This window comes from Coloeus monedula (assembly GCF_965178545.1).
Source record: "Coloeus monedula genome assembly, chromosome: 2".
NCBI lineage: Eukaryota > Metazoa > Chordata > Aves > Passeriformes > Corvidae > Coloeus > Coloeus monedula.
In genome coordinates, this window is record NC_138782.1 from 78,471,591 (window position 1) to 78,499,392 (window position 27,802).

Sequence of the window (27,802 nt, forward strand, 5' to 3'; positions counted from 1 at the left end):
AATTTGACAAACTGAAAGGTCTTTCTCTGGTCCCTGTGACTTGAATTTTTTTTCCTTTTCTTTTTTCTTTTTTTTCACCCAATAAAAATATGCAATACACAAAAGTATTTGATTTACATATGCTGAATACCGCAGGTTAAACCCACATTATCTAGGGCTTATCAAATACATCACTAAGAACAGCTCTTTTTCTTCTGTTTATTTTGCCATTGTATATTCCGACGCTGAAATATGCATCATTTTTGACAGATTCGGAGTTATAAGACCAAAGAAACTTGTAGGTGTCACCTGTCAAAAACAATTTTTCATAACAGCCTGCAAACGTAATGCTGTTCTTTCTATTCATTGTTTGTGCTATTAAAATAAAATCTAAATAAAATTATTCAGTATTTTTTGCCCAACCGCCCGTGGACCGCTGCCCTCAGCTTCCCCAGTGTCATCATCTTTCAGTCTAAATATTCAAATATGCATTTAGAAGAAGAAGACAGATTAACCTCAAAGTTTCTGTCTCACTCTGCATCTCTCACACGGAAAAACAAGGGCACACTTCGGGCACACACATACAGAAGGGTTAGCTCTTCCACAGCCAGGAGGCAAAAATCTTATTTATCTTTGAATATTTCTTATTTATCTTTGAATATTTCTATCACAGCTTGGTATTTGGCGTGGGGGTCTTTTTAATAAGCTGACCTCCCTAAATTATTTGTAGAATGAACCCTTAAAATCGGATATGAATCAAGCTTTGCTCAGCTCAAAATACAGAGTCGAACTAACCCCTTCTTTTGTGTCATTGTTTTTAAAGTTAGGATGCCGACCGTATAGGTATTCTGCCTGAGAAAGGACTTGCCACTATTGTTTCTAAACCCGTATCCCGAGGTATTTGGAAAAAAAAAAAAAAAAAAAAGTCGACCGTGCACATTCAGTCACCGCTGAGAAAATGTTTTCAACGCTCCGTGTCAGCCAGAGCAGCCCCCCGCGCTTTAGGGCTCACCCCCAGGTACAGGAACTGCTTCCAGATGAGTGTGGGATTGGACCTTCTGCAAACGCAAGCCCTCATAGAAGGAATACTTGACTTCCAGTCATCCCTGACGAGCCTTCCAGGCAGCCCCCGAGGTGGCCGCACCCCCAGGTACCGAGCTGCCAAAGCCACACCACGCTGTCCGCACCCTCTGGCAATGCGGCTTGCGGGCTAAGTCCGCTGCCCTGCCCGATCTTGCCCTGCTGCGCCCCTGCAACTCCGGACAGCTTTAATTTGAGAAAAGACAGCCCCTTCTACAGTCTGTGTGCCCTGTAGCCGGTGTACTGAGATTTTCCAGTACTTAACCTTGCAAAAATAGCAAAAACTATTTTTTCCGAATTTTGGGAAATCAAAAATACGCTCGTCCCCTGGGATGAGCTCCCAGGACAGGAAATAATCTGAATTTTCATCACAGCCCACCTGAAGCTGTCGCCAGTGGTCAAAGCGAGCCCTGATCTCCATGTCTCTCAATTCCTATAAATATCAACCTTATGGCGCTCCCCCCGCAGTCTGTCCGTGGGAGGAGAAGCCGGCCCGGAGCCGCGGGGTCTGCAGCGCAGCCGCGCATATTGCGCGGAGAGACTGCGGGATGCTGTCGGGGGCAGGCTGCGGTATCCCTGTCCCGCGGCCCCGCCGGGCCGGCCCCAGAGGTGGCTTGTGGTGGAGGCTGTTTGAACCTGGGGCGAGAAGACGGCAGCTTTCCAAACTCCGTTTGGGAGCCCGCAAAACCGGCTGGGAAAGATGTGCATATGATATATGTGTGTTTCTCATATATGAAACCTGTCCGGGGGAATAGAGACACGGAATTATATAACGGGGCAGGAATGTATTTTCTCTCTTCGGTTGTATAGTTATTCCTTACTTATATAGATCCAGAAAACGCCTCTGAGTTTCTGGCTTGGAGAGAAACCGTTCGTTACCAGATAGAGCAAGGCAGCGAAGGCTGCCCTTGTAAAAGCGTCTCTCAAGCGTGATCCGGCGAAGATGCAACTAATTAACTCGCTTCTCTGTTTTCCGCTCATTTCTCTCCTGTTATGTCAGAAGCTTCTTGGGGAAGGGGGGTTTCTCCTCGGGCCGTGCTCACCAGGAGCCGCAACCCCCTCCCGCCTGCCGGGTTGCTTCAAGGTTACCCGATACCTTCATGAAGTCGTGCAGAAAATCCGGCTCCCGAGGTTCCACGGGACTGAGTCAAGTAAGAAAATAAGTGTTCCTCATTTTATTCGAGTTAATAAAAGCGACACAACCGCTGCAGTGGCAGGAGGTTCAGGCTGAAGGTGGAGGAGCTGCTCTCCAGGGAGAAATGCAGGTTTTTGACTGAAAACCTGAAGGAATAGTGAGAAAGGAAGGAGAGGCGCTGCAGAAGTGAGAAAAGCCCCTGTGCAGACCTGGGGTGGCAAAGGAGCATCCCCGGTGTTTTGCAGGAGGGTGGGCTGGAAGCCACTTCCATTTCACAGCAGTATCATTTCCTCTGGAAGGGCCAAGAGCTCAGTGCAAAAATCTACACCCTCGGGGCAGGCTTGCTTTCTCCTTCTCTTCTCGACAAGCCATTCTCCACCATTTATTATCAGTCCTGGCTAACTGGAGAGGTCCCAGACAACTGAAGGATGGCCAGCGTGATGCCCATGTAAAAGAAGGGTCATAAGGAGGATACAGAGAACTGCAGGCCTGTCAGCCTGGCCTCAGGGCTGGAGAAGGTTATGAAACAGATTCTCTTGAGTGCAATCTCTTGGCATGTGCAGGACAACCAGGGCATCAGGCCCAGTCAGCATGCATTTAGGAAAAGCAGGTCCTGCCTGACCAACCTGATCTCCTTGACCAGGTGACCCATCTACTGGATGAGGGACAGGCTGTGGATGTTGTGTACCTGGACTTCAGTAAAGATTTCAATACTGTCTCCCTCAGCATTCTCCTGGAGAAGCTGGCAGCCCATGGCTTAGACAGGTGAACCCGTTGATGGGTTAAAAACTGGCTGGTTGGCTGGGACCAGAGAGTGGTGGTGAATGGTGTTGCATTCAGCTGGTGGACAGTCAGTAGAGGGGTCTCCCCACGGCTCAGTTTTGGGGCCAGCCCTATTTAATATTTTTATCAATGATTTGGACAAGGGGATCAAGTGTACCTTCAGTAAGTTTGTGGATGACAGTAAATTGGGTGAGTTCCTTCCTACTTCCTGGAGAGTAGGAAGACACTAAATTTGGTGAGAGTGTTGATCTCCTGGAGAGTAGGAAGACTTTGCAGAAAGATCTGGATAGGATGGATTGATGTGCCAAGGCCAACTCTATGGAGTGCAATAAGGAAAAGTGCTGGGCCCTGTACTTGGGTCACAAAACCCCCAAGCAGTGCTGTAGCCTGGGAGCAGAGTGGCTGGAAAGCTGCCCAGTGAAAAAGGACCTGGGGATGCTGGTCAACAGATGGATGAACATGACCCAAGAATGTGCCTAGGTGGCCAAGAAGGCCAATTGCATCCTGGCCTGTGTCAGCAATAGTGTGCCAGCAGGACTTGGAAAGTGATTGTCCCCTTTTACTTGGCACTGGTGTGGCCATACCTCAAATCCTTGTTCAGTTGTGGGCCCCTCATTACAAGAAGGGCATTGAGGTGTTGGGGTGTGTCCAGAGAAGGGCAACAGAGCTGGTGAAGGGTCTGGAGAGTAAATCATATGAGGAGCAGTTGAGGGAGCTGGGGTTGTCCAGTCTGATGAAACGAAGGCTCAGGAGAGACTTTATCACTTTCTACAGCCACCTGAAATGTGGTAGAAGCAAGGTGGGAATTGATCTCTTCTTCCAGGCAGTTAATGACAGGATAAAGGTAAATGGCCTCAAGCTGTCCTAGGAGAGGTTCGGGTTGGACATCAAAATGAATTTTTTCATTCAAAGGCTGGTTAAGCATTGGAACAGGCTGCCCAGGGAAGTGGTGGAGTCATCATCTCTGGAACTGTTCAAGAAACAACTGGATGGGGCAGTTTGTGCTACGGTTTTGTTGACACGATGGTGTTTGGTCAAAGGTTGGACTCAATGATCTTGCAGGTCTTTTCCAACTTCAATGATTCTACAATTCTATGAAAAGTTGTTTAGGGCGCAGAGAGGTCCCCCAAGGCACCCAGGCATGCAGGTAGGGTAGAGAGGTCACCTGTCCTGGCTGGGCAGCAGCCTCCTGACTTCTCAGGAAGTCTTTCATTGTCCATAACTGCTTAATGCTTGTTTAACTGAATGTTTGGGAAGAGTTGAGAGAGAGGCAAACTCTCCCTGCGAGGTGCAGGCTACCGAAGAGACTCTCAGTCCACTATTCATGTCCCAGCAGAGGTCCCCAATGGAGTGACCCTGGCAACTTGGTCTTTCCTGGAGGCAAAGCCTTCCCTGATGGGACACATGCCCCATGTGAATGGGTGTCTAGCCTGCAGGTTGATCTGTGTGGCTCCCAGGGTTTGAAGGACAGACTGAATAACCATCTCAGCCTGGGCAGGGTGTGCTGCTCAGGATCCAGACCCACAGGTTATTCCCTGAATGGAAAACCTGAACCATTGGAGTGGAGGATGCATTTCAAGCTGAACAGAGGAGGAAAAAAAAATCAAACCAACATAACATTGATATGATACTCCATCCTGCATATGTTCCTGCTGCATGTTTTACTGAGAGGAGGTGGGGTTAAATGCCAGAGTATCTGTGAGCCAGAAAGGAAAACCCTTTGAAATAACAGGCTACTATGTGGGAATGCTGATGATTTAAAAAAATTATTTTAAGCAAAGGTCAGTAGGAGGTGGCTGAACCATCTATCCTCATCAAGAGGTTCTCACAACAGACCTGATGGTTTTAATAACACCTCTGTCTCCTGTTATTTATCCTCATGCTGTATACCAAGCCCTCATTATTCTAAAGTCTTTCCCTCATCTAATGAAATTATTCTGAATGTCTTCTATGTAAAATAATAAATGGTTGCTTCTGCAGGAGTGTGCTTTGTGTGTGTGTGGTGGGAGGGCAATTGTGTGTGATGGTGCTTCAAATTAAGAATTTTCCAACATAAATCCTTTGCTCCTGAAATTGTCATTCAAGAACAGCAGGATCCTTATGTTCAGATACATGCATTACTGAGTAGCTGAATTTTTATTTCATATGTATAAACATTATTTGTGGCTACTTCCTGCTGGTTTGACACGGGGTCACATCCAGGGTCACCACTCCTCCAATCCACCTCGCTTGTTGCAAAATATAGCCTAAAAGACCACTATTATTGGGAAAAATATCAGACAACTGTCACATTACCTAACTTAGTGAAATCATAACAAAGGCTTCCATTAGAAGTGACATAACATAAGCTGGAAGGGGTTTTCAATTCCACTTACACTTCTTTTCCCTCTTCCTTCCCTGAAATGTCTCACATTCTCAGCATGTTTTGTGGTAGCTTGATTAAAGTCAGGAAATCTGGTTTTGTACCACTCATTCATTTCCTGAGGGGATATTAAACAGCAGAGGGCAAACAAGAATGCTTATTGTCAGATCTGTGAAAAGATACGTACTGTTTTCAGTTATCAGATGAATATGTAGACATGAAAAACCTGAGAGTATCAGTAAAGACTGTTTTTGTGTGCATCTAAGGGAAAGAGATAAAGAAAATATTGTATTGCCAATTGTGGAGGAGGACCCATGAACAAAAAACTGGCCATGTATCATCCTATTTATCATGCTATTTATAAGATGTGGATTGGAAGAAGCATTTATTTTGGGGGAAAAAAATCTATCCAACTATCCTGTGTATATTTATATCTAGCAATGGACTACTAAGTATATTCAATATGTTTGCGACGGTTTTTATTAGGGGGGCAGAGGGGGAAGAGATCAGCAAGAGCTGACAGATAATTTCATCTCACAAATACAACAAAGTATAATTTTACCTGCAGGTTCTTGGCTGCAATTTTTTCATCCTATATCTGGATGTCCCTCAGAGCAGCAGCCAGGTCTGAGGCTGAGCAGGAGACATCAGCACACACAGCAGCAGTGCACATCTGTTTCATGAAATCTTCGTTTGCTTGTTTTGACACAAACACACAGAGAGGACATGGTAAATAAAGCGATCCTCCACACAGCTCCTGGAAAAGAAAGGTTCAAAAGCAATGTCAAGGGGAAAACGCTCTGCCCTGTCTGCCCCCTGCCATGCCCCTGCTCAAGAAAGCATCTCCCAGCTGGGCCTCCAGGGAGATGGAGCTGTAGTGGCATCCACACATGGCAATCAGTCCCCCTGCACTGTGGGTCCACACCAGCTGCAGGACTCCTGGCCTGGCAATGGGCATCCTCAGCATGCCCCAGTCTAGAGGAACCTTTGCCTTTTTGCTCAAGGGATGCTGCAGGGCTAAGAATGACCCCCCAAAGCACTGGGAGCCCCCTGGGTGCCATTCTGCAGGGAGGATCTCCAGCATGGCAGGGTGTCCCCTTGTAGGGCACCAGGACGGTGGCTGAGCAGGGCACTGTGTATCCCAAGGAGTCTTTGTTTCTCTCTGGTTTTGGGTCTGTGGAGCAGGGAGAGTTTCCTTCTCCATAGCTCTGGTACTGGCATGGTCTGCTGCAGTGCTGTGAAACGGGGTCATGCAATATGAGGTCTGTTCCCCTGGGAAAAAGACAGTCTGGGAGTGGAGCTGGCAAGAATCTGTGGTGCCAAGTGCTCCCATTCCAGCAGTGTTAGACAGCCCCTGTGGTGCCAGATACAGGACAAGCAGAGCTGTTTCCCATGCCCAGTGTGCAGTGGAGCAATGGTATTTATCATAGCTATGGTAAATCTCCTGCCCAGTCCCTAATAATTATGTCCTGCCATGCTGCAGTGTAGAGTCATAGAATTGTTGAGGCTGGAAAAGACCTTTGAAAATATCAAGTTAACCCAGCACTGCCAAGTCCACCACTAAACCATGTCCCCAGATGCCACATCCACGTATCTTTTAACTACCTGTAGGGATAGTAACTCCACCACTTCCCTGGGAAGCCTGTTCCAACACTTGACAACCCTTTTGGTAAAGAAAGTTTAAAACTAAAACTTCCCTGCTGCAACTTGAGGCCATTTCCTCTTGTCCTATCTCTTGTTTGTTGGGAGAAGAAACTGACACCACCTGGCTACAACCTCTTTTCAGGGAAGCTGCAGAGTGATAAGGTCTTCCCTCAACCTCCTTTTGTCTAGGCTAAACAACTCCAGTTCCCTCAGCTGTTCCTCATAAGACTTGTGCTCTAGACCCTTCACCAGCTCTGTTGTTCTTCTTTGGACAAGTTGCAGCACCTCAGTGTCCCAGAACTGAACAAAGAACTTGAGTGTTCTGCACTGAAGACTGCAGCCTCTCCAGTGCCAAGTACAGGGGATGATCACTGCCCTGGTCCTGCTGGCCACACTATTTCTGATATAGGCCAGGATGCCATTGGCCTTCTTGGCCAACTGGGCACACTGCTGGTTCATGTTCATCCAGCTGTTGACTGTCCAGAAGCCCAAATCACCATCATGAGGTAACAAAACACAGGTACTAAATCAGAGCAAGAAAAAGGCTGGGGTCAGGTAGAGAAAGATGGTGAAAACAAAAGAGATGCTCACTTGATGTGATAACCAGAAGCATGAGATTTGCTGCTATTTCAGTTGCTCTAGTATGTTCAGTGAGGTGATGACTGTTATACAGAAACCTCTATCTTTCTCTCTCTCTCTCTCTCCTGATTCCTTAGTGCTGTGCTATGGTGTGTGTAATGCCATTGTGGGTGGCTGTGATCCAGGGCATTTGCTGGCAATCTGGTTCACCTCTTTGTGACACTGACAGAGTGGAGTAAGTTCCTTCTCCCATACCCTGTAAAGTCTGGATGGCTTTTTGGAGAAAGGTGTCAGGTCAGAGAACCTCCACAGACTCCTCGCAAAACACAGACTGTGGTTTCCATCATGTCTCCTTGCAATGAGAAGGGAAAAGTAAAGGGTACGCAAAATATTTTTTCTTTACCTCCCTCCTCCACATTCCTACGTATAAACAGGGTGTGAAACCTAGATTGTCTCTGGTATGTCAGACTGGTGTCTCATTCTGCCAGCAAAGGCATTTAGAGACACCACTGTCTCCATCTGTCCTGGTTCCGGCCAAGACAGGGTTAATTTTTGCTGTAGGCCGGGACCTAGAGGTTATTCTATACCACCTCATGTAATTTTCCAGGGACAGGGCAGGGAAAAGGCTCACTTGCAGGCCAAGATAGCATTGCAGAGGGAGAAGTCAGGTGTTGTTGGGGGTTTCCACAGGGTGAGCAATAACTTTTCTTGTACGCTCTGACATTAGTATTGTTGCTGTTACTGTTATTTTTTTGTCTCATTGCTGTTTCCAGTAAATTGTTATTCTCTCAAGCCATGATCTTTACGTTTTGTGCCTCCAACTCTGCTCTCCAGCCACCCATAGGGGATGGACAAGGGGATGGGGAAGTGTGCGAGTCACGTGGGGTCTGGAGTAGTTTCAGTGTGAACATGATATTTGAGAATATAATTTCTAAACCGTGACACCATTTTACCCGTGCATCTTCCCTCTCTGCTTCATAGTTCCCAGTGAAACTCCAGTATCTTAGCTACACTGCCAGCAACAGATCACTGCAGAGTCCTGTGGGACTGTGTCTGAAAAGCCTGGAGTTTCACCTTTATAACATTCTTGGTTAATCAGCAAATTAGGAATCTGCTCTGGAAAGTTGAGGCGATAAAGTGCAAAACCTAATGATTTAGATAGCAGCTTTAACGCAAAAGAGCTTCGATGATATATTGACTCCTATTGAAACAAAAAGGTCCCTTTTTCTGCATCCATGTTGGCACACCATACACCAGCTCTATGTGCCAGGTCCCTGAGAGCATACTCAGTCCTGGCTGTCCCTTCCCAGCCCCATGAGCTCCCCTCACCTTGCCCAGAACCCCTTCTCAGGCCCCCAGGGCCATCAGGCACTGCTGCATGCTGCCAAATGGCATTACTGAACCCCCACCTTCATGTGGAGTAGGGTGTTAGCCAGCGTGTGATCTGAGCGTGGACACTTGACCTCCAATCACATCAGTCCCAGCAGCCTTGCCCAGGGTCCCTTGTCAGTGGCCGTGCACTCCCAGCCATGCCAAATGCCAGGCAGGCTTGCTCACCTGGGAGGTGACAACGAGGTTCATTTTTATTAATCTTGCTGCAAAACTCAGGTGTACTTGCCCTAGTGACATTGCTGCTTGAAGAAATGAATCCCTCTCTCCCCGCTCACCCTGCCAGGAGCACTGCATCCCGTGGCAGCGCAGGTACAGGCACCCACAGCTCCTGCCTTGGTTCAACCTCCCCGTGGCCTGACACATCTCAGATGATTGGTACATCTTAGTGCACGATATTGATACTTCTCAGTACATGTGTTGATACATCTCAGATCCCACTCAGAAGCTGAGAGCCACCACAGGAAAGAGCATGGAAAGAAAGCAGGCCCATGTACTTCCTGTTTATATTTTAAATTTATAATTATTATATCATTATTAAGAAAATACCCCTAGAGGGTCTCTCCAATGAGGAAAATTCCAGCATGGAGCAAGCTGAGCCATGAAAACTTGGGAACAGGTAAGTTAAAGGGAAATTTAGGTGAGGTGGAGACAGCACAAGACAGGTAAGCTCTGGATCCTCCTGGGTGCTTACAGTTGGGACCTTATTGGGAGAAACATCGGTTTTACACTGACAGAGGGCTGGTTTAGACTGGATATAAGGAAGAAATTCTCTCCATGTGAGGGTGGTGAGGCACTGAAACAGGTTGCCCAGAGAAGTTGTGGCTGCCCCATTCCTGGCAGTGTTCAAGGCCCTGTTGGACGGTGCACTAAGCAACCTGGTCTAGTGGAAGGTGTCCCTGCGCATGGCGGGGGGCTGGACAGGGTGGTTTAGGAAGGTGCCTCCCGGCCCATCCCGGACCGTGTCCCTGTGCCAGCCAGCCGGGCTGCGGGGGCCGGCGGGGCGGGCGGAACCCGCGCGCGGGGGAACGGTTCCCAGTGCCGCGTGTTGCCGGCCGACGGCGGCGGCGGCCGCCTCCTCCTTCCTGCTGCCGGCGCGGGGGCGGCGGCGCTGTGGCGGCGGGGCCGGGGCATCGCGGGCCCGGGCGCCTCCTCCCCGCTCCGCTCCGCTCCTTCCATGGCCGGGAACTTCTGGCAGAGCTCTCACTAGTGGGTGCCGCGGCCGCGGGGCGCGGGGCACGGATGCTGCGGGCCGCCGCCGCGCTCTGTCCATTCATTGCCGGGCCGGGCGGCGGGCATGGCGCTGAAGGGAGGCCCGGGGCGGCCGGGGGAGCGCCGGGCGGGCGGCGGGGCCTGCTCGCCGCGGGACCCTGGCGGGAGCCGCGCTCGGGTGCGGGAGCAGCTCGAGCCGGCCCCGCTCAGCCGGCGCTTGGGAAGCGTGTGGGCGCTCCGGGAGAGGGGTCGCTTCCCGGTGTCGGTGCCCGCGCCGCCCCGGGCTCCAGCGGCGGAGTGCGGGCGCTTGGGTCCCTGACACGCTTGTCCCCAGCGGTGGGGCAGCCGGGACTCCGCTGGGGTTGGACATTAGGAAGCGTGATTGATACTGGAACGGACTGCCCAGGGAGGTGGTGGAGTCACCGTCCCTGGAGGCGTTTAAGGAAAGACTGGACGTGGCACTCAGTGCCACTGTGTAGTTGACAGGGTGGTGTTCGGTCATGGGTTGGACTCGAGGATCTCAGAGGTCTTTTCCAACCTAACTGATTCGGTGATTCTGCCCTAAAACTCCTCATGCTGAGCGCGTCAAGGTTTGAATGGTGCCCGTAATGTAATGGCTGAAACATAAACCTTGTTAGTGACTGTCAGGGTCTAAGATCTGTACAGCCTGCCCAGTTTGCTACTGGTAGAGGGTAATCTCAGCCTCTGGTAGTTCTTGTTTTGTTGTTTGGTTTTTGGGTTTGGGCTCGTTTTTTTTTTTTTTTTTTTTCAGTTGTCTAACTTTTGAAAACCCTGAAGAACAGTTGCTTGGGAAGATTGTGGCTTTATTAAAGGCCACAAGCCCTTTAGCCCCGAGCCTTAATCCATAGTCTGTTTGTACAGGAGACACTCAGTATAATGTTGATGAAGAGCTGCTGAAATTATTTTCCATTCCTTTAGCTTACAATGGATTTTGGATAAACAAGATCTATTGAAAGAACGCCAGAAAGACTTGAAATTTCTCACTGAAGAAGAATATTGGAAGCTACAGATATTTTTTACTAATGGTAAAACATTTTTTTATTTCAGCCATAAAATCTGTGCAATGTCTGCCATGTCTAAATGGAGGTTTGAATTGCTTAGAGAATGTAATGTTTTCATTGTGGTATAACATATACTTTCACAGCCTATTTTAACAAAGATTTGGAATATAAATAACATCATTATTTGTTAGTTATATTAGCACAATTCTAGGACAACTTGCAGGCTAATTAGCTGCATCTGTAACATTTTAACCTGTGATAGGACGAAACAGTAAATTTTCTTATTTTCAAGAGGTTCTTACCAAAAATATAAAAGGAGGAGAAGCAAGCAGAAACTGCTAAGCTAGTGTATTAAAGGCTCAGTGTCAAGCATTAGTACTCAGCCTGGGCTTTTGGTGGGTTCTTAGGCTGGGGTAAGTATTTTAGGTGATCTGCACTGTCCTCTTAAACAGCAAAGTTTGGAAACTCGTTATTTGTGTTCATTTAGATTCTCTGAAACCTGCAACACAGCCCATGTTTTGTCTTCTGTCTGATTTCCCAGCACCAGCTGTCTCTCAAATTGTCCACGAGTTTCTGAGAGCTTGGCAGGCAGCCTGTTCTCCCAAAGAATTTGGGATTTGTGTGTGAAGTTGTCTAAGATTTACTTGATCCTGCAAAGCGTGTAACTATCCGTATGAATGGCCACACCTGAGTATATGAGATTACAAAGGCATTTAAAATTTTCTCTGTGCAATTGACATATTTGGATATTTGAACTGAAATATTTTTAAAAATCTCCTTTGGCAATGGGTATTGCCAAATAGTAGCTTGTTTGCTAGCAGCTCTTCAAATTTTTTTGCAGCAGTCCTTTAAAGTACAGAATGCTTATTTTTTCAGCTATCTGGCCAGAGTAGAGAAGTGAAGTGACTTTCCCAGGGTCACTGGAAGATCTTATGTCAGTGTTGGAATGATATCTGTGAAAGATACTTATCCCAGCTTCTCTCTTAGCTTAGTTATTTTTGTAACAATTGCATATGCTATAAACACGATCACTGTGAATACATCTGTGTTATTGCTTATAGGGCACCAGGAAATCAGGCTAGCAATGATTTACCCATTTGATCCATTTCTGAAATTTCTTGAGGTGAAAACCAAGTGTCACAACTTCATAGCACAAAAAGAGACGAAAGGAGGGGTATGGGTATTTCTAAAACTGTATTTCTATGCTAATTTCCACTAGTATTAATTTGAACTATGAAATATGCCTTTTAAATGTTTCACTTCATTGTTTTTCTTGAGTAAACAAAGCTTTCCAGAGTAAACAAGTTAGTTTTTTTCTTTTGGTTTGTGGTTCTCAGGGTCCTTTCCTTGGCACTCCATGCCTCCCCTGAAGGTATGGTGAGTGACTGGGGGCAGCTGGAGAACAGCTCTGCCAGCGTCTCCCCTGTGCACGTACAAACACAGCCTACCCTGGAGGAGAGCGTGGTGCTGGGCTTTCTCCCCTTCTCTAGCAGAAAGGCCTCTTCACGGGCAGGGCAGTCAGGGGCTGCTCTGTGCTCAGGCAGAGCTCACCATGTTCAAACCCTGGATGTGTTGTATGATTGCCTGCCTCTGAATAGGGACCCTGCTTTGGGTCCCCCCTTGTCTCCCATCTTCACTACCTGAGAGCAGATGAGGCTTGGCCACAGCATGTCACATTCAGTGTGTGAGCCCAGGAGATGGTTTTTCCCTAAAGCAATTAAAATCTGCATGGAGAGTGGCAATTTCCTGCTGCTTCCTCATTGGAAAACAAGTACAGTAGATCACTAACTGATTGTATGGCTCCCTGCAGCTATGAAGAGAAGGAAAAAGATCATCTAACATAGTTTGAAAAAGGAAACTGATGTTGATTTCTCTGGATCACCAAGTCTTAATTGGTTTTGGTTGAGAAGTTATTAGTTGTTTTCCCTTTTTGGTTTTGGGCAGAAGCGGTAATGTTTGTGTTAGAGGCTGCTCAAAATTCTCAGATTTAAAACAATCTTATTAAAAAACCCCAAAACACTGAAACCACTTACTTTGTAAACATACAGGAATAAATGATCCTATAGTTTCTTTTCAAATATTATAAAAATAATTACAAGTATTGGACTTTTTCCCAACATATACAAGCTTCCATTTCATTAAGTCTATCTAGGCTCTTGTCCATTTTTTTTCCTAACCCACACTTGATTTTTTCTGACAGCAGATGGCCTAACCATTCCTGAAAATCCCATGGGATTATGAAGCATATTTGGAGAATTCTGTTTAGCTTAATACTTGAGTTTTTCTGATGCCCGAGTAGTAAGACAGCTTTTTAGCCCCATGGTCAAATTGAAGGCAAAAATTCTTTCAAATCTCCCAAGATATGCTGATAAAATGTTTAATACATTATACACTGCGTACTGGGTTTAACACCCTTTTTGGAAGTATTGCTTGGCCTACTGTCAGTGGCAAACTAGTCCCAATTTGGCATTCTTCTCTAGGAAGAGAATGATATGACACAGGCAGGGATTTAATGTTGCTTTGGGCATTGCCAGTGGGTGGCAAATGTGTACCCTGGCTATTTGCAGGGCATACGTGATAAGAGCATGGGTAAAAAACTCTCTGCTTGAATGTTTAAATAGAGACTAAGAATTTAGTGGTGACTGACAACAGAATTGTTTGGTTTTCCCACCAGTGGTCACTGGCTTGGTGTTGCTGTACATATTTTAAATATCTACTTAAGTGTATTTTAAAATACTGTTTTTGACATTTCTCATGAGGGAGGAAAAAAAGAAGAGGGAGTCTTCACACAGCCAAGCCGTGCTCAGAATAATGGCTGCGAAGAAGTATGGGAAAAATAACAAGTAACAACCTTATGTTTCACTGTGCCATTCTTAATATCCAGCCCCTGCTCTTAATCCCAGCTTGATGCATCTAATTTGCTTGGCACCTTTCCTTTGCCTGGGAGGCCAAACAAGAGCTACCTGCACAGATGACACCAGGGTTGTTTCTTGGCCAACTGGCAGAGGACCACCGTGATGGAGCAGCTGACTGCATCCTCTGGTCTCCCACCCCCTCTCCCTAGACTAAATATGTCTTTTTTTCTTTACACCTGCTGCCTCTGCCAAATTTAATGACCGTGTTTGTGTTGGCAGCTTTACTTGTTTGAAAAAAACCCATCCATTTTGTGTGGCACTGAAGAGCCGTGGATTTATATTTCCTGTGTCTGAGTTTGTTTTGCTCTAAAGTGGAATAGCTGAGCTTTACCCTTCTGAGATTTGTGTTGTCATCTTCTTAAAGGTCATACTCACTTTATACACAATGAAGTCAAGGTACCTTTCCCTTTTTGAAGGTGTCCCCAAGCTTCAGGAGGCAGCGGTTCTTCACCTGCAGGTCTGTAGGTTTACAGCAGCGTGTTGTCTCACTAGAGCAGCTGAGCTGAGGGAGAAGACTGTGGTGCTGCTCCTTAGAATCCCCAGCACTAGTCATGTTTTGAGACCCTTTGCTATTTGGTGTCAAATTGTTTAAAAAAACTCAACTCAAGCTTTTGTTCATTTTTTTTTTTTAAGTTATCCAGGCTTTAGGTGAACATCTTAAATTAAGACAACAAGTTATTGCCACTGCTACAGTCTACTTCAAGAGATTCTATGCCAGGTAGGACTGTTTACTATGATGGTACAAGAATAAAACATTTGCTAGGCACATTTTGGTAGCCCTTTAAAAATGCAGTTCTGTATTAAAAACAGTGCCACTTTTGTTTTCTGGATGGTGTAAAGCTTTTATGCCTTAATAAAGTTAACTTAAGCTTTGCTTTTTCAAAAGGAAGTGTGGTGCTCTTAATAGATTAATCGTTCTACATGTATGAAACAACATATTATAATTTTGTTGTAACATTTCAGATATTCCCTAAAAAGTATAGATCCAGTATTAATGGCTCCTACGTGTGTGTTTTTGGCATCCAAAGTAGAGGTATGAAGTATTACAATTTTTTAATGTAAAATTATGTGATGTATGAGAGAAAGAAAACGTTTAGGACTTTTAAATTTTTTGTCTTTCTTCATGCTTTGGGGGTTGAAACCTTCTCTTTTTTTGCATAGATTTCTATAGCATTTAAGAAAAGGAGACAGAGAAGGCCTTCAAAATTTGTCCGAATTACTAACCCTAAAGTGCCTCTGAAAATTGAAAAAACATTTTAAAAGGCTGTTTCGCTGTGACACAGTGTTTACATATTTACATACACTATATCTTAAATTGTGCAGTGTCTCCTTTCTGGTGTGTTTTTCCTTATTTATGTTTACTCAAACTTTAAAACATAATTGGAATTTTTTTTCCTAATTATCTTGTTCTATTTCATATAGCAAGGGATCCTCAGAGTTTACCACACTTTCGTTACTTGAATTAAAAGTATGTTGTAGCTCATGCGCTGTCCTTGAGAAGTTATAAGGAAGTGACCCATTAGGGATAGTGGTGAGAGGGCTCCATGCCTCCACCATCGGAACTCCACTTTGAATGTGGCCAAGAGTTAGCATCAGCTGCGTGCTGCTGTTAGTCCTTTGTTATGCAGCAAGTTTTACAGCTGTTTGAGAAGTGTCCGTGTAATGGAAAAAAGTCAAATGGGACAATTTGTGATATGTCAGCACTAAGGAATTTTCAGAAGGAACTCAAATACTTTAGGGATGGTAGAAACAGTGCTACTAAACCAGTGTTGACATGTGATACTATTGTCTGTACAAGTACTGTGACACTTTTCAGTGTTTGGGAGACGTGAAGGAAAAGAGAGTGAGTGTTGGAGAGAGTGCTTTTTTATCAACCTGTTAAATAAGCCTTTAAGAAGGCATAGACATAGAGTGTAGAGACATAGATGTACCTTAAATTAGAAGACTGTGTAGCCTTCCTTACGCTAAAGCTTCTGCAACTTTAGAGGGCAGCTGTAGCACTGTTGATTCAGCTATGGACTTACCTGAAAGAACACTGTATGTAGAAAATTTTCAGATTGCTGACTGTCTCAGCACAGGAGTTAAGACTTCATGAAAACATAACTGAAAAAGGTAGTTAATGGCAGGTTTCTAAAGACAGTTTTCTCTCCAGATGGGATAAGGAAAAAAATACTTTCTTGAAACCCTCTTGTCTATTTTATATAAAGAATGTTAGCCAGGTGAGCTTTTGTGGCTTTAGTACCTTTCATAAATCTTTACTGTTCCTCACAAACAACCAATAAACTAATCAATGAAGTAACTCTTGGGTAAAGAGTTTAACCCTGTTCACCTTAAGGAGAAAAAAGGGGTGGGGGAAAAAACCAAATACTACAATACTGCGAAAAGAAGCCCAGTTTAGTAAGAAGCCATTATTTTAATTTGATAACAGTGTGAGTGTATGGTGTTTCAGGTGGTTCACCTCATTTACCATTCTTTTTCTTCAGGAATTTGGTGTTGTTTCAAATACAAGGTTGATTTCTGCTGCTACTTCTGTATGTAAGTATCAGTAATTTTCATTACACTCCAGTTAGATATTTCTATAGGGAGATGAGTTGGTTTCTTTGCTTGTTTTTAAAAGGCAGCTTTTGATCAAATCATGGAGGACTATAAGAGCCAGTTAAAACCGTTTAGAATAAATAGCTTCTGTTTCCAAATATAGAGACAGAAAGGTCCTTCCTGTATTAGTTTTGGTTGATTATGGTTGGAACTTATGCCAGGCATAAGTGAAAACAAAGTAATAAAATAAAACCATCGAAATTGGTAGACAACCTCAAGTAGTAAATTGGATTCTGAACTACTCAAAGATAGAATTCGAAATTTATGGCTTTGTTTAGTAAAAGGTATAGCTCTATGGAATTACCTGTTTTAAGAATTTTTGGTAGGCTGTATACCTTCAAATTTTTTTTAGTCCTTTTCCCCCATCATAAAATTAGCCTTTGCACATGATATTTATTTCTAAAAATACATTTTATAACCTATTGTTCACAATAAATTCAGTAAAATTACACTGTAGTTGCTTAATTCTCTATCTTTCCCACTTGCCTTGTTTTTCCCAGTTCATGTAACTTGCATCTCATCCATCAAAGTCTCGAAGTGATATCTTCCTTAGCTGAATGCTATTCTCTGACCCAGAAGGTCCAGCTGCTTTCAATGGGCAATTCCTGGCTGTGCTCTCCCAAATGTAGGTCAGCGCTTTCAAAATCCCTCGTAGCCATTGAGGGGACAGGTGACTGGCTGCATCTGTAGCCTCCACATGCAGAGAGTGTATCAGTCCATGGGGCTGGCCCTGTGACAGTTCTGCCACCAGGAACTGAAGCACATCTTCAGTGCCAGCATGACCAAGACCAGTACTGGATATAGTGCTGAGAGTTGCTATTTTTACATCAGAAGCATCATTGTGTAGAAGTTTTGATGCATCAGTGAGAAAGTTGGATGGATTTTGGTAAATATGTGGCAGCTGATTTTACTTGGACATCTAGTTCTTAGCTGTGCTGTTTCTCAAAATCCCAGTTTCAGGATCCTATAGAAAATTTTCCCCACAGCTCTTCCTTCAGACGTAGAAGTCCTGTTAGGCCTGATAAGTACTGTGCATTTCATGGAAATGGGGGAAAAATGCAACAGGCTTTCTCCAAGCATTTATTCTTTTATTCTACTTGGTTTTCCTTTACCAGAGTTCCTTCAGTAGCACACAGCAGTTTTTGGGAGCTCTTAATACAAAAGACAAGAAAAGATGAGGCAAGACAAGTAAAAGCAAAAGCAAGCTAACAAAAGGGGTGATGTAATAGTGGCTGGTTTAAGAGGTTTGCTTACTTTTAGCTAGGTAGAAACATGAAGTTAATAACACTTGCTTCTATTGTAAGGAAGATAATCTCAGACTGGTTTTCAACAACCTCTTCAAAAGGTTTTTGCTCTGTTTACACATCTCACTGAAAGGACAGCTCCATGTAGTGGTTGTGTCTGCAGCTTGCTTTGTGGGATTTTTCTCAAAGTGGTATTTTTTTTTTTTACCATGTACCTCTTCAGTTTGCATACATCTTGAGAAACCCTTTTATTAATTCTTCTCTTTCTTGAAATAATTAAAATTTCCGACCAGTAGCCCAGTCTTGGTGTCCTACAGCAAATTTCCTAGCAAAGTCCACCATAGGTCTAAATGGTGAATTTTTTGGTCCAGAGGACTGATGCTGTCTTTTCTTCTAAGTGAATGTCATACTGATTTTCTGGAAGTAGTATCGATACTACCATTTAATAATGTATTGTCTATTATTAATATAAGGAATATTGTTCACTTCCAGGATGTTAAATGTTACCTGTTTTCCTTGGAGGACAAGGACTTAAAATAGATTTTTAAATGTTTCACTTGTACAAATCTCAAATCCACATCTTCAAGTATTCGTGTTTTCCTTTGTTCAGCATTCTAACATGAAATCACTCTCGTTTTGCCTATTAACATGCTTCTTACCAGTGCACAAACTGTACTTGTTTTCCTCGTAAAATACATGAAGATTAATTAGATATCTCAACTGGAGATCATTATTACATGGTGGACCTGCAAGAAGTCTGACTGAGCTCCCTCCCTCACCCTGCCCTTGGGCTTGCTTTTTTAAGACTTCATTAGTTCTTTTAAAATCTTGCATGTTGAAGGATCAAATCTAAGTAAAAAAATCCCTTGTGAAAATTCCATTTGGATTTAGTGTTGGAACTGGGATCCTGAATGTCAGTAGCTGGATAGCTCTGTGAATAAAGACTTGTGGGAAGTTAGTTGTCCCTGAGCTTGTTGGTGGTTAACCAGAAGATTTAATAGTGTCCAAAGGGGCAGTCAAATGTCTGGCTGAGTATCTGTGCAAATCTGCATTTCAGATGTATTTCTCTCTCCCTTTCAGGATCTTAAATCTTGCAACTCATCTCTTCTCTTTGAAATACAAACCTTTTGTACTGAAAGCAGTTTTGCTGCCAAATAGATTTGAAGGGCTATATACAGATGAATGAATAGAAAGGGAAAGAAGTAGAAGTATTAATTACATTATTTTTAACATACTTTTTTCTGTTTACTGTAGTGAAAACTCGGTTTTCATATGCCTTTCCAAAGGAGTTTCCTTATAGGATGAACCATGTAAGTATGCTATTTGAAATACAACTCGATCAAATAAATTAATAATTGTTAGCAGCAAATTCTGTCTTTTAAATTCTAACAAATATTTTCATACTCATATGTCAGGGTTGCTCATGATTAGTTTTGTATAGAATATTGGGAAAGTTATTTTCTAAAGTAAAAAAATATTACATCACCTCCTTTCCTTAAATTGCTAACAGAAAAGATAAGTGATGTGATAAGGTGACTGAAATGGTAGTTTTTCTATAGCATGATGATAAAAGAGATCTAAAAGAGGTTTTTTTTAATATTCTTGGTTACAAATACATTGCTCCAGGGAAAGTAAATGGCCTTTGCACCTGGAATGCTTCCAAGCTTGCACACATGAGCAGTTGGCTTACAGAAAGCAGTTTTGTTTTTGCCTGTAAAATTTAATGGCTCTGGAAAAATAGTTTTTATTTACTACTTAAAATTTAAATTTACCAGTGGTTTTCAAGGTATTCTCAGTCACACTGCTGAGAAGTTTTGTAGTTTTTCTTAAAACCAATTTTGACCTGTGCTGTAGAATTTTGAAAGTTAAATGTCTAATTAGTTTTAGATTGACTGTAACAAATACTACTCTTTTGTTGGTTTGCTTTTCACTCAATCTAGAAAGCCAAATGATACATCAGAATATAAAATACCTAAGACCTTACAATAAAACTGCCCTGCAATTTTACAGAAAAAGGCAAATGGAAATGCATTTTGGAGGACTGCTTTTGTATAGCCAAAGCAGTCCAGTCTTTTCCTTGATGTCACTAATACATCACCACCTCTATTGAGAGTGAGGGCTGATTTAATTACTGCAATTAGACCAAATATTTCATATGAAATTAAACCTGAAAATGCTTTGAAGGCTGTTTGGCATGTTAGTGGCCTGATGAAGAAGCTCTAATTCTACAAAAGAACTTCTCTATTGCTGTGAAGTTTTTATGCACTGGGAACAATTTGCTGCTACCAGGTGTTGAAACAAACCAGACAAGTGCTGCCAGTGAAGCAGTCTTTCATAGCAAACTCGATGCAGAATATTTAAATGAATTGTTATTATGACTGGAGTTAAGTTATAACGGTGATAAGACAATTGCCAATAATAGTTTTATTTTTGTTTGGTTTGTAGTTTCAGATAGAATGCATTTAGGACTGTTGAAAATAGTTGTTGAGAATTCCTGTGCATGTGTGGTGTTAAACTGTGTGTCAGTTAATTCTTTCTGCTGCCTTAAACATGCTGCTTATTAACTGTGATTTTGCTTCTTTACAGATACTAGAATGTGAATTCTATCTCTTAGAATTAATGGTAGGTTGGGTTTTTTGGTGGAACTGCTTCTGGTTTTGGGAGAGTAATCTCCTGATGCAGAGACTGGGATGTCAGTGTCTTTTTTTCCCTAGATGGAATGGCCAGTCATGACCATAAAGAGTTGTATTCTTTCTATGCCCTCTTCTTCTTGCCTGGAAGAATCTAGGGCTACGCATATATAAATGTGCAGAAGGTGTGGGTACTATCCTATTCAGGCCAGTCTATAACAGCCTCATAATTAGACTAATCTTCTAGGAAGTGAGATACAGGTTTGAATCCTGTGAGGAGGAAACCGAATTCAGGCCTCCCATTTTCTGAGATGGTGCTGTAACTATTAGGTTATTGGATGAAAGGAGCACAGTGGGACAGTTTATTCCAGAGCCTTTCAAAGAGAGGAGCCATACCTGCTTTTTATAAGAGTAGCTATCCCATTGCTGTGTTTGCTCGGGTAGCTGAAAGGATGCATCCCAGGCTTCTTAGGGGGCTTGGGTAAAGTGCCTAATTTCTGCATATGGCTTGGATTTGGATGGGTTAAGCACTGAACTCTAGTACTACTGTACTAGAGTAGTTCTGCTCAGGTGCAGAGAAAAGGAGAGAGAAGCCAGGGAGCAGCTTAGTGAGTTAGACAGCAGATGAGAGAATTTATTTTGGTAATTGAACACAGAGGAGGTCAGATCAAAGTTTTTGTTTGTGTCTACAAGTTGTTTCAATACAGTTTTTAGATTCCTGTTTAGATTTAGTCCTTGATACTGCTGTTAATGCATGGCAGTAACTCTTGAATTTTGTATGCAGGAGTTTTAGGACAAGCAACTGCATTTACAAGAAGTCATGTTTTAGGGATTCACTTATTTTTCCAGTATGCTATGCAATATATAGTGTGTGCAGTAACAGTGTTTCACCTAAGTGTTCAGCACATGTAAATAATGTGGCTTTTCCCTGTAGTATCCATACAGTTGGCTGCTTTCAGCAAGAGGATTATTCCTTCTTGTTTACCTGGACCTGAAACGAGGGGATTTGAGAGCAGTGGAATTTTTCTTCTCTTTCTTTCCAAACCAGCGTCAATTATTTTGGCATGCTTTCCATGTATGGTATTTAGTAACAGATTGTTTTCTGGCAGCGTTTTGTATTTCCAAGTGGGAATTACGGGTTTGTAAGCAAATGAGGTTTCAGTGTGCTGCAGATGTGGCTTTCTGTGTCTCTTAGGGGAAGGACATTGACAGACTGGCAACCGTGCTGTGTAATGGTATTCTAGAGAGAGCGCTGCCCTCATTAGAGCAGGACTAGGTGTCAGAATGCTACTTAAAAAAATAATCAGTAATTGACTTGTAAACCAAATGTTTTAGTATGAACTGACAACATGCTCTGCATTGTAATCTAACTTCTATTCCACTGACATTTTTCCTAGGACTGCTGTTTGATAGTATATCATCCTTATAGACCTTTGCTCCAATATGTGCAAGATATGGGCCAAGAAGACATGCTGCTACCTCTTGCATGGTAATGAAGACAATGGAAATAGTTCTTCCTTTCATCAAGAAAGCGTTTAACAATTACGCTTCAAAGGTGGTTAAGCTTTTGCTGAACCAAGCAGGCTTAGCCGTATTTGAATACAAAGGGTGCCCTAGTTAACCTGTACAGGTATATGTCCCTGACTTAGCTTATTCTGTCTTTAACCCTGTAATGATTTTACTTTGCAGTGGTCTAGTTTTTATTTTTTTGACTAGCTCTAATAGCACAGTTTTAACATTACTGAATGGTGACTATGAGTAGCGGAAATTTCTTTCTGTCAGCATTGTCTTTCTGTTGTAGCTTCTCATAGGAGGTAGAAACAATGTGTAGGGTTTTCTAGCTGTGTTAGCAGAACTCGTATTCTTGAACTGTTTCAAATGCACAAAGACAGTAGAAGTACTACTTTCATGCATGCCCTTACTTATCTGTGAAACAGATATTATCTTATGGTATACATCAACATCTGCTGCAGAAAGACATTTATGGTACTAAAATAGTGTTTCCAAATAAACTGCTGTGACTACAAGAAAAAAAAAAGGAAAGGCTTTAAGAGATTTTTACAAGGGTAAAGATCTCTTTACTTGATGTTTTGCTCTGCAGCCTCATTGCTTTGACCATCTGGAAAACTGACAAAATACTCACAAACTGACAGGAGTTTTAAAGTAATATAGTCTAAAGGTGAATAGGAAGATACTTACAAGTTCTTTTTTGCACAGGAGGATAGTGAATGACACATATAGAACTGATCTTTGTCTGCTGTACCCTCCTTTCATGATAGCTCTAGGTAAGTAACAAGTAATGTCTCCTGTCATGTTTAACTGGAAGTATTCTGTGCGCTGTCCCATCACAAGTATTCCTCAGAGTGCCCTCATAAGGTGCTTCAGGTTGTGTTTCATACAGCACTGACACTGTAGCCTTGCAAGTTAAAAAGCCTTAAAGGAAAGTCAGACAATTAATCCCAGGTTTTCTCTGTTGAACTGTATAGGGTTTATAAAAAAATTAATGTTTCTAACTGTATCAGGAGTGTATCTTTGTTCAATATCCATGTCACCTGATCTTTGCAGCTTGCCTACATGTGGCCTGTGTTGTCCAGCAGAAGGATGCAAGGCAATGGTTTGCTGAGCTGTCTGTTGATATGGAAAAGGTACACTGTTTTTATTCTGTTTTTATTCCCGCCATTTGTTATGGACTGACCAGAAATGGTAGTCGTGGTTGTCTTACACATGTGCAATACTGATTTGAGCTTAATTCAGTGATCTTGTTAGGCAGATCTCTTTGGAAGGTAGACAATGTTGGGTTATGTGGTTATCACCCTTCTCTGAAAATCAAGATAAAACCGTAGCATAACAGAAGAGCATTGCTGGTGTTGCCATTTTCCAGACAGTATATTTTACATTGTTTGCCAGAAAAAGAATTCCCAGCATCTTTCCATCATACAGGATTGCCAGCACGAGTCTGACTTTTAAGTTCAAGTGCATCTGATTTTCTGATTCACCTTTCGACATCATGCCAACATACCATACTCATTTTCTCCCTGTACATGTGCAGAGTATAGCATAGTGTAGAACATTTTTGACACTTTCAGGATGTCCAGCACTGTGACTTCAATCAGTGCTAAACAGGGAGACACCAAGATCATTCAGCTGAGTTCCCTGCTAATGCAAATTCCATGTCAAATAATCCCCATCATTAATTTATTAGGTTTCAGGGTACAGTTGTCCTTATACTAACAATGTTCTTCATCAGTTTTACTTTTTAGGTTGGCTTCTTTAACCTTTTTTTAGCTCCAGCAAGCAAATCAAAGTAGTACTCATACTTCTTACCACAGTGTTTCACTTAGCACGTATTTTTTTCAGTCTTTTTTTGAAACTGAGTGTCTGGAATTAAATAGCCTGTTACGGATGAGATGTACCACTTCTCTCTGTGCCCTTGGTATTGCCCTTTATCCCACTGATGTTACGGCATTGTGTTTGTATTCCAGGATTTGTCTTGAAATTTAAACACAATGTGGATGCTGTGCTGCATCGAGAGTTCTGTGAATTATGCTGTCATGCATTTAAAGGCAGGGTGATAATAAACTGGCAGCAAGGGAGAACCAATCTATATTTAATAGATAAAATTACCATAATCTTGATACTGAACATATTTGAATGTTTACACGTATTGGTTCTTATGTCAGTGATAAAGTCTAAGCTTTATTTTTTCACATGAACACCATGGACTTCTTCACCAACTACGACTTTTCTTTCAAGGACATATATTGCTCTAGCACTTAATCAAAGTTCATGTATTAAAAAGAAGAAACAAGTCTACTTCATTAATTTAGAGAATGATGAAACATATTAGGAATGAAACATTCTCCAGCTTTTATATAGAATATTGCACTAGAAATTTAATAGGAAATTAAGGTAGATAAAAAGTGTCCAAACTGGAATTTGGCTTGCACTTCCAGAAGCAGAATATGAAGTGTCAACAATTCTTACTAAGCATATAAGAAGTATTTAAAAACTCTTTGTCTCTGTTTCTTGGAAGGAAAGAATTCAGATTAATGTTTCGTGGTTTTGGGCTTTTGTTTTCCCACACTGTGCCCCTAATACATATAGAACATTGATAATCATCAATTACTGTATTGATAATCTATGGTCATATAGCTGAAGTCATGCTGCCTGGTGTCTATTTTCCCAGGATCTTAGTTATAAGCTGTGACAGTACTTGCAAATAAATAATAAATAGAAAGGTATTTAGTTTGCAGAGGTAGAGAAGCAGTAAATACAGTTGAAAGGGAAAGTACTCCGTTCCGGCTTTGATTCACAATTAAATAAAAAAAATAATTAAATGCTTTATTGCAACCAGATAAAGTGCGAGACAGCTCTGTTTGTAATATGAAAATTGTGTTGTTTAGTTTCAGTTTGGGGCCTGTTTAGTTAATTGCACACTTAAATTGGCTATGACAAAGGTAAAATCACTATCGTGCATGACCTTAGGCTCTCTTTTCTTCCTAATACAGATTTTAGAAATAATCAGGGTTATTCTGAAGCTGTATGAGCAGTGGAAGAACTTTGATGAGAGGAAAGAGATGGCTACTATTCTTAGTAAAATGCCTAAGCCAAAACCACCTCCAAACAGGTACAGTACTTCCTTATTACATCTTTCATATGGAAAAACCAGACTAATATGTTAAGAATGTTTAATTTAAGGTATAGTGTATCTTTTTACAGTGCAGATGTTTCTGATACAAAACCAGCCCGATTGTTCAGGAGCTAGTGGGAAGCATAACATTCATTGTCTTCTGGAGAGTGTTAATGGGATTAGAGTGTGATCAATACAGCTCAGCAAATGTAAGGAACCCCAGTGTGAGGCTCCATGACTGGACCAGATTCAATGGAACTGGGCCTGCTTGATGTCGTATTTAATTACTGTGATTAAATATCACTGTTGGGAATCTGCACATGCAAATTCCTTTGCACATGCTTGTGTAATGTGAACTTCACAATGTTCAGAAGTAGATTCAGCAGGCAGCTTCATGATCATATATTAAAATTATTATTCACATAAATATGGTGAAGTTATTTATGCATGCTGAGAATAACCTTTGCATTTTTTAATGAAACTGAGCAGAATATTTTGACCTATTTCTGTATAGGTTGAAGTAGTTACTTTCAAAAGGTTTTTATTATTTTCAGAATACTGTATTTTTTAATTTTAAAAAAAGTATAAAAATGTAATATGATGCTTCTTATTGAAGAGACATTTTTTTTTTTCTTCAACAGTGAAGGAGAACAGGGTCCAAATGGTAGCCAGAACTCTAGTTATAGCCAATCTTAAGGCATTCCAAAGAATTTCTTTATGGACCACTTTGACTCAAGACATCCTGGGATATTTCCTGTGTTCATGAAATGGACAGAAGGTTTTAGTAACATCTTTGACAAAGAACTTGAAGAATAAATAGCTTGTTTGTGTCAAGCATTTTGAAAGCTTTTTCTCTAAAACTACATCATTTTCTCTGACGCTGGAGCAAATGTGCTGAGATTTTTCAGTGTAAGGAATCAAACTTTAAACCAAGCTGCAAAAGATTAACACTTTTCACTCAAAACAAATAGTTCATTATTGGTTTTATTTGCATTGATGTGAACTATTTTTAGAGTGACAGTAACCCGAGGCCTAAGCGTAACTATTAACGACTTGTGTTGTCTTCATTTTGTTTGTGACTGAAGGAAGATAGTGCACTGTATGTTGAATCTATCCATTACCTTCAGTTTTGTTGATTTAAAAAAAATAAATACAGATTCTGCAACAAGTAACACACAGTCCTTCAGAAACAAATACCTAGAAGAGCCTGTAAAGAATAATGTTACAGTTTTAATGAAAGCTGCAGGAAAGAAAGTCAGTTTCTATTTTTGGATTTTTAAAAGCTGTATTCCTCAGTAGATCTACTTAGTTGTTTCTGCCATGATACACAGTAGCCCAGCTTACCAGAGAAGTGCAATATGTATAGTGATTCTGCAGTTTTCTGAAACATTTCAAGTGTTAGGAATTAAGAAAAACCCAAAATACTAGGATTTTTTTTTTTTCAAATAAATGTACTGTATAGTACAATCGGAATATTTCACAATCAAGTACAAATCTGGATATTATTGCTATTTTTTATGGTGGATTTTTTTGTAGAAAAGATATACACTGTTAGTCTGCCTTCACTGTTAGTGTGAATTTGTGTGGTTTATTAGAGAGTTTATTTAAGAGGATCAAGTGTTCAGTAAGCTTCATACTGGCTAATTTTAATTGGGATGTTAGGAGCAACTCTAGAATAACTGAAATGGGATTCCTTGGTTAAGTTTGTGCTGGAGAAAATGAGATTCCTTCAAACAGAAGGCCATATCCTGCGTTCCTTACTCAGGCAGATATCCCACTGAAGACAGGAATTGGCCTAAATTCATTTACTGATTTTTTAGATAACTTTGTTTCTAACTAAGTTCTGTACAACTTTGTTTTTAACGATAATGCCAACTTGCCCAAGTATAAAAGTCGAATGATAAAGTTCAGTAACATTGTTCTCTTTTTTTTTTTTTTTTGTTTGTTTTCCTGAAACAACACATTTCACTGCTCTGAAATACTGGAGGGAGATTCTTGAAAACATGTGCTCTGTGATGCGTCTTGGTTCAAAAAACTGGCCCCTTAAAAAAACCCCACCATCTTTGTAGTCGGCTGGTCATTTAGTGAAATACAACTCAAGTGGTTTTGTACGTAGCCCATTAGGCTACTAGCATTTATTTCTGTTCAGGTTATTTCCATAAACCTTTAGGTGAACCAGCCCCAAATGCTTTGGTGAGGTGGGAAACATACACGTTTTTGGTCTTTGCTACTTGGTTGCCACTTGATCCATACCTTTTATAGACAGTTGATTGATGAAGTGGAATTCAGCTGTTTTGCTTTCATTTCTTGAAGTCTAAAATGTGCTATTTGTAATGTGGACTTGGGGAATAGAAATAAATCAAAGCGACTTGACCTCTGTTGTGTGGAGTTCTTAAACGGGAGCTGTTCTTTAGGTAAGCATCACTCAGCTCACATATGCCACATTATCTGCCAAGAAAGTTCACGTTTTGGAATTGGGGAATTAATGAAGAATTCTGGCTAGAGTGGTTAAATTTTTTCTTGCTGCTCAAGAGCCTTTGCAGACTTGACTTTACACCTAAATCGCAATGGGACCTAAACCTCAGAGCTAAAATATCGGGCAC

The 27,802-nt window shown here is 42.0% G+C and overlaps 1 protein-coding gene across 2 annotated transcripts; it reads left to right on the plus strand.

Annotated features, from left to right (window-relative positions):
• Nucleotides 1-10,054: 10,054 nt before the first annotated feature.
• On the plus strand, nucleotides 10,055-27,518 carry CCNC (cyclin C). 2 transcript variants are annotated; one of them, XM_082302752.1, is made up of 12 exons: nucleotides 10,055-10,160; nucleotides 11,103-11,209; nucleotides 14,734-14,818; nucleotides 15,064-15,133; nucleotides 16,584-16,635; nucleotides 19,194-19,249; nucleotides 20,526-20,561; nucleotides 21,967-22,058; nucleotides 22,787-22,854; nucleotides 23,135-23,214; nucleotides 25,078-25,196; nucleotides 25,841-27,518. In XM_082302752.1, exons 1-12 carry the CDS (start codon nucleotides 10,129-10,131, stop codon nucleotides 25,893-25,895), a joined length of 852 nt encoding a protein of 283 aa, XP_082158878.1. In that variant the 5' UTR covers nucleotides 10,055-10,128; the 3' UTR covers nucleotides 25,896-27,518. The 2 variants fall into 2 exon arrangements, with proteins under 2 accessions (XP_082158878.1, XP_082158879.1); XM_082302753.1 differs by lacking the exon at nucleotides 20,526-20,561.
• Nucleotides 27,519-27,802: the final 284 nt, after the last annotated feature.

Excerpts from the sequence above, each read along its gene's own strand:
- CCNC (XM_082302752.1), top strand. The coding sequence starts at position 10,129 with ATGGCCGGGAACTTCTGGCAGAGCTCTCACTA. Across the intron at positions 10,161-11,102 it reads TTCTGGCAGAGCTCTCACTA|CTTACAATGGATTTTGGATA; the intron begins GTGGGTGCCGCG and ends CCATTCCTTTAG. Across the intron at positions 14,819-15,063 it reads TTCAAGAGATTCTATGCCAG|ATATTCCCTAAAAAGTATAG; the intron begins GTAGGACTGTTT and ends GTAACATTTCAG.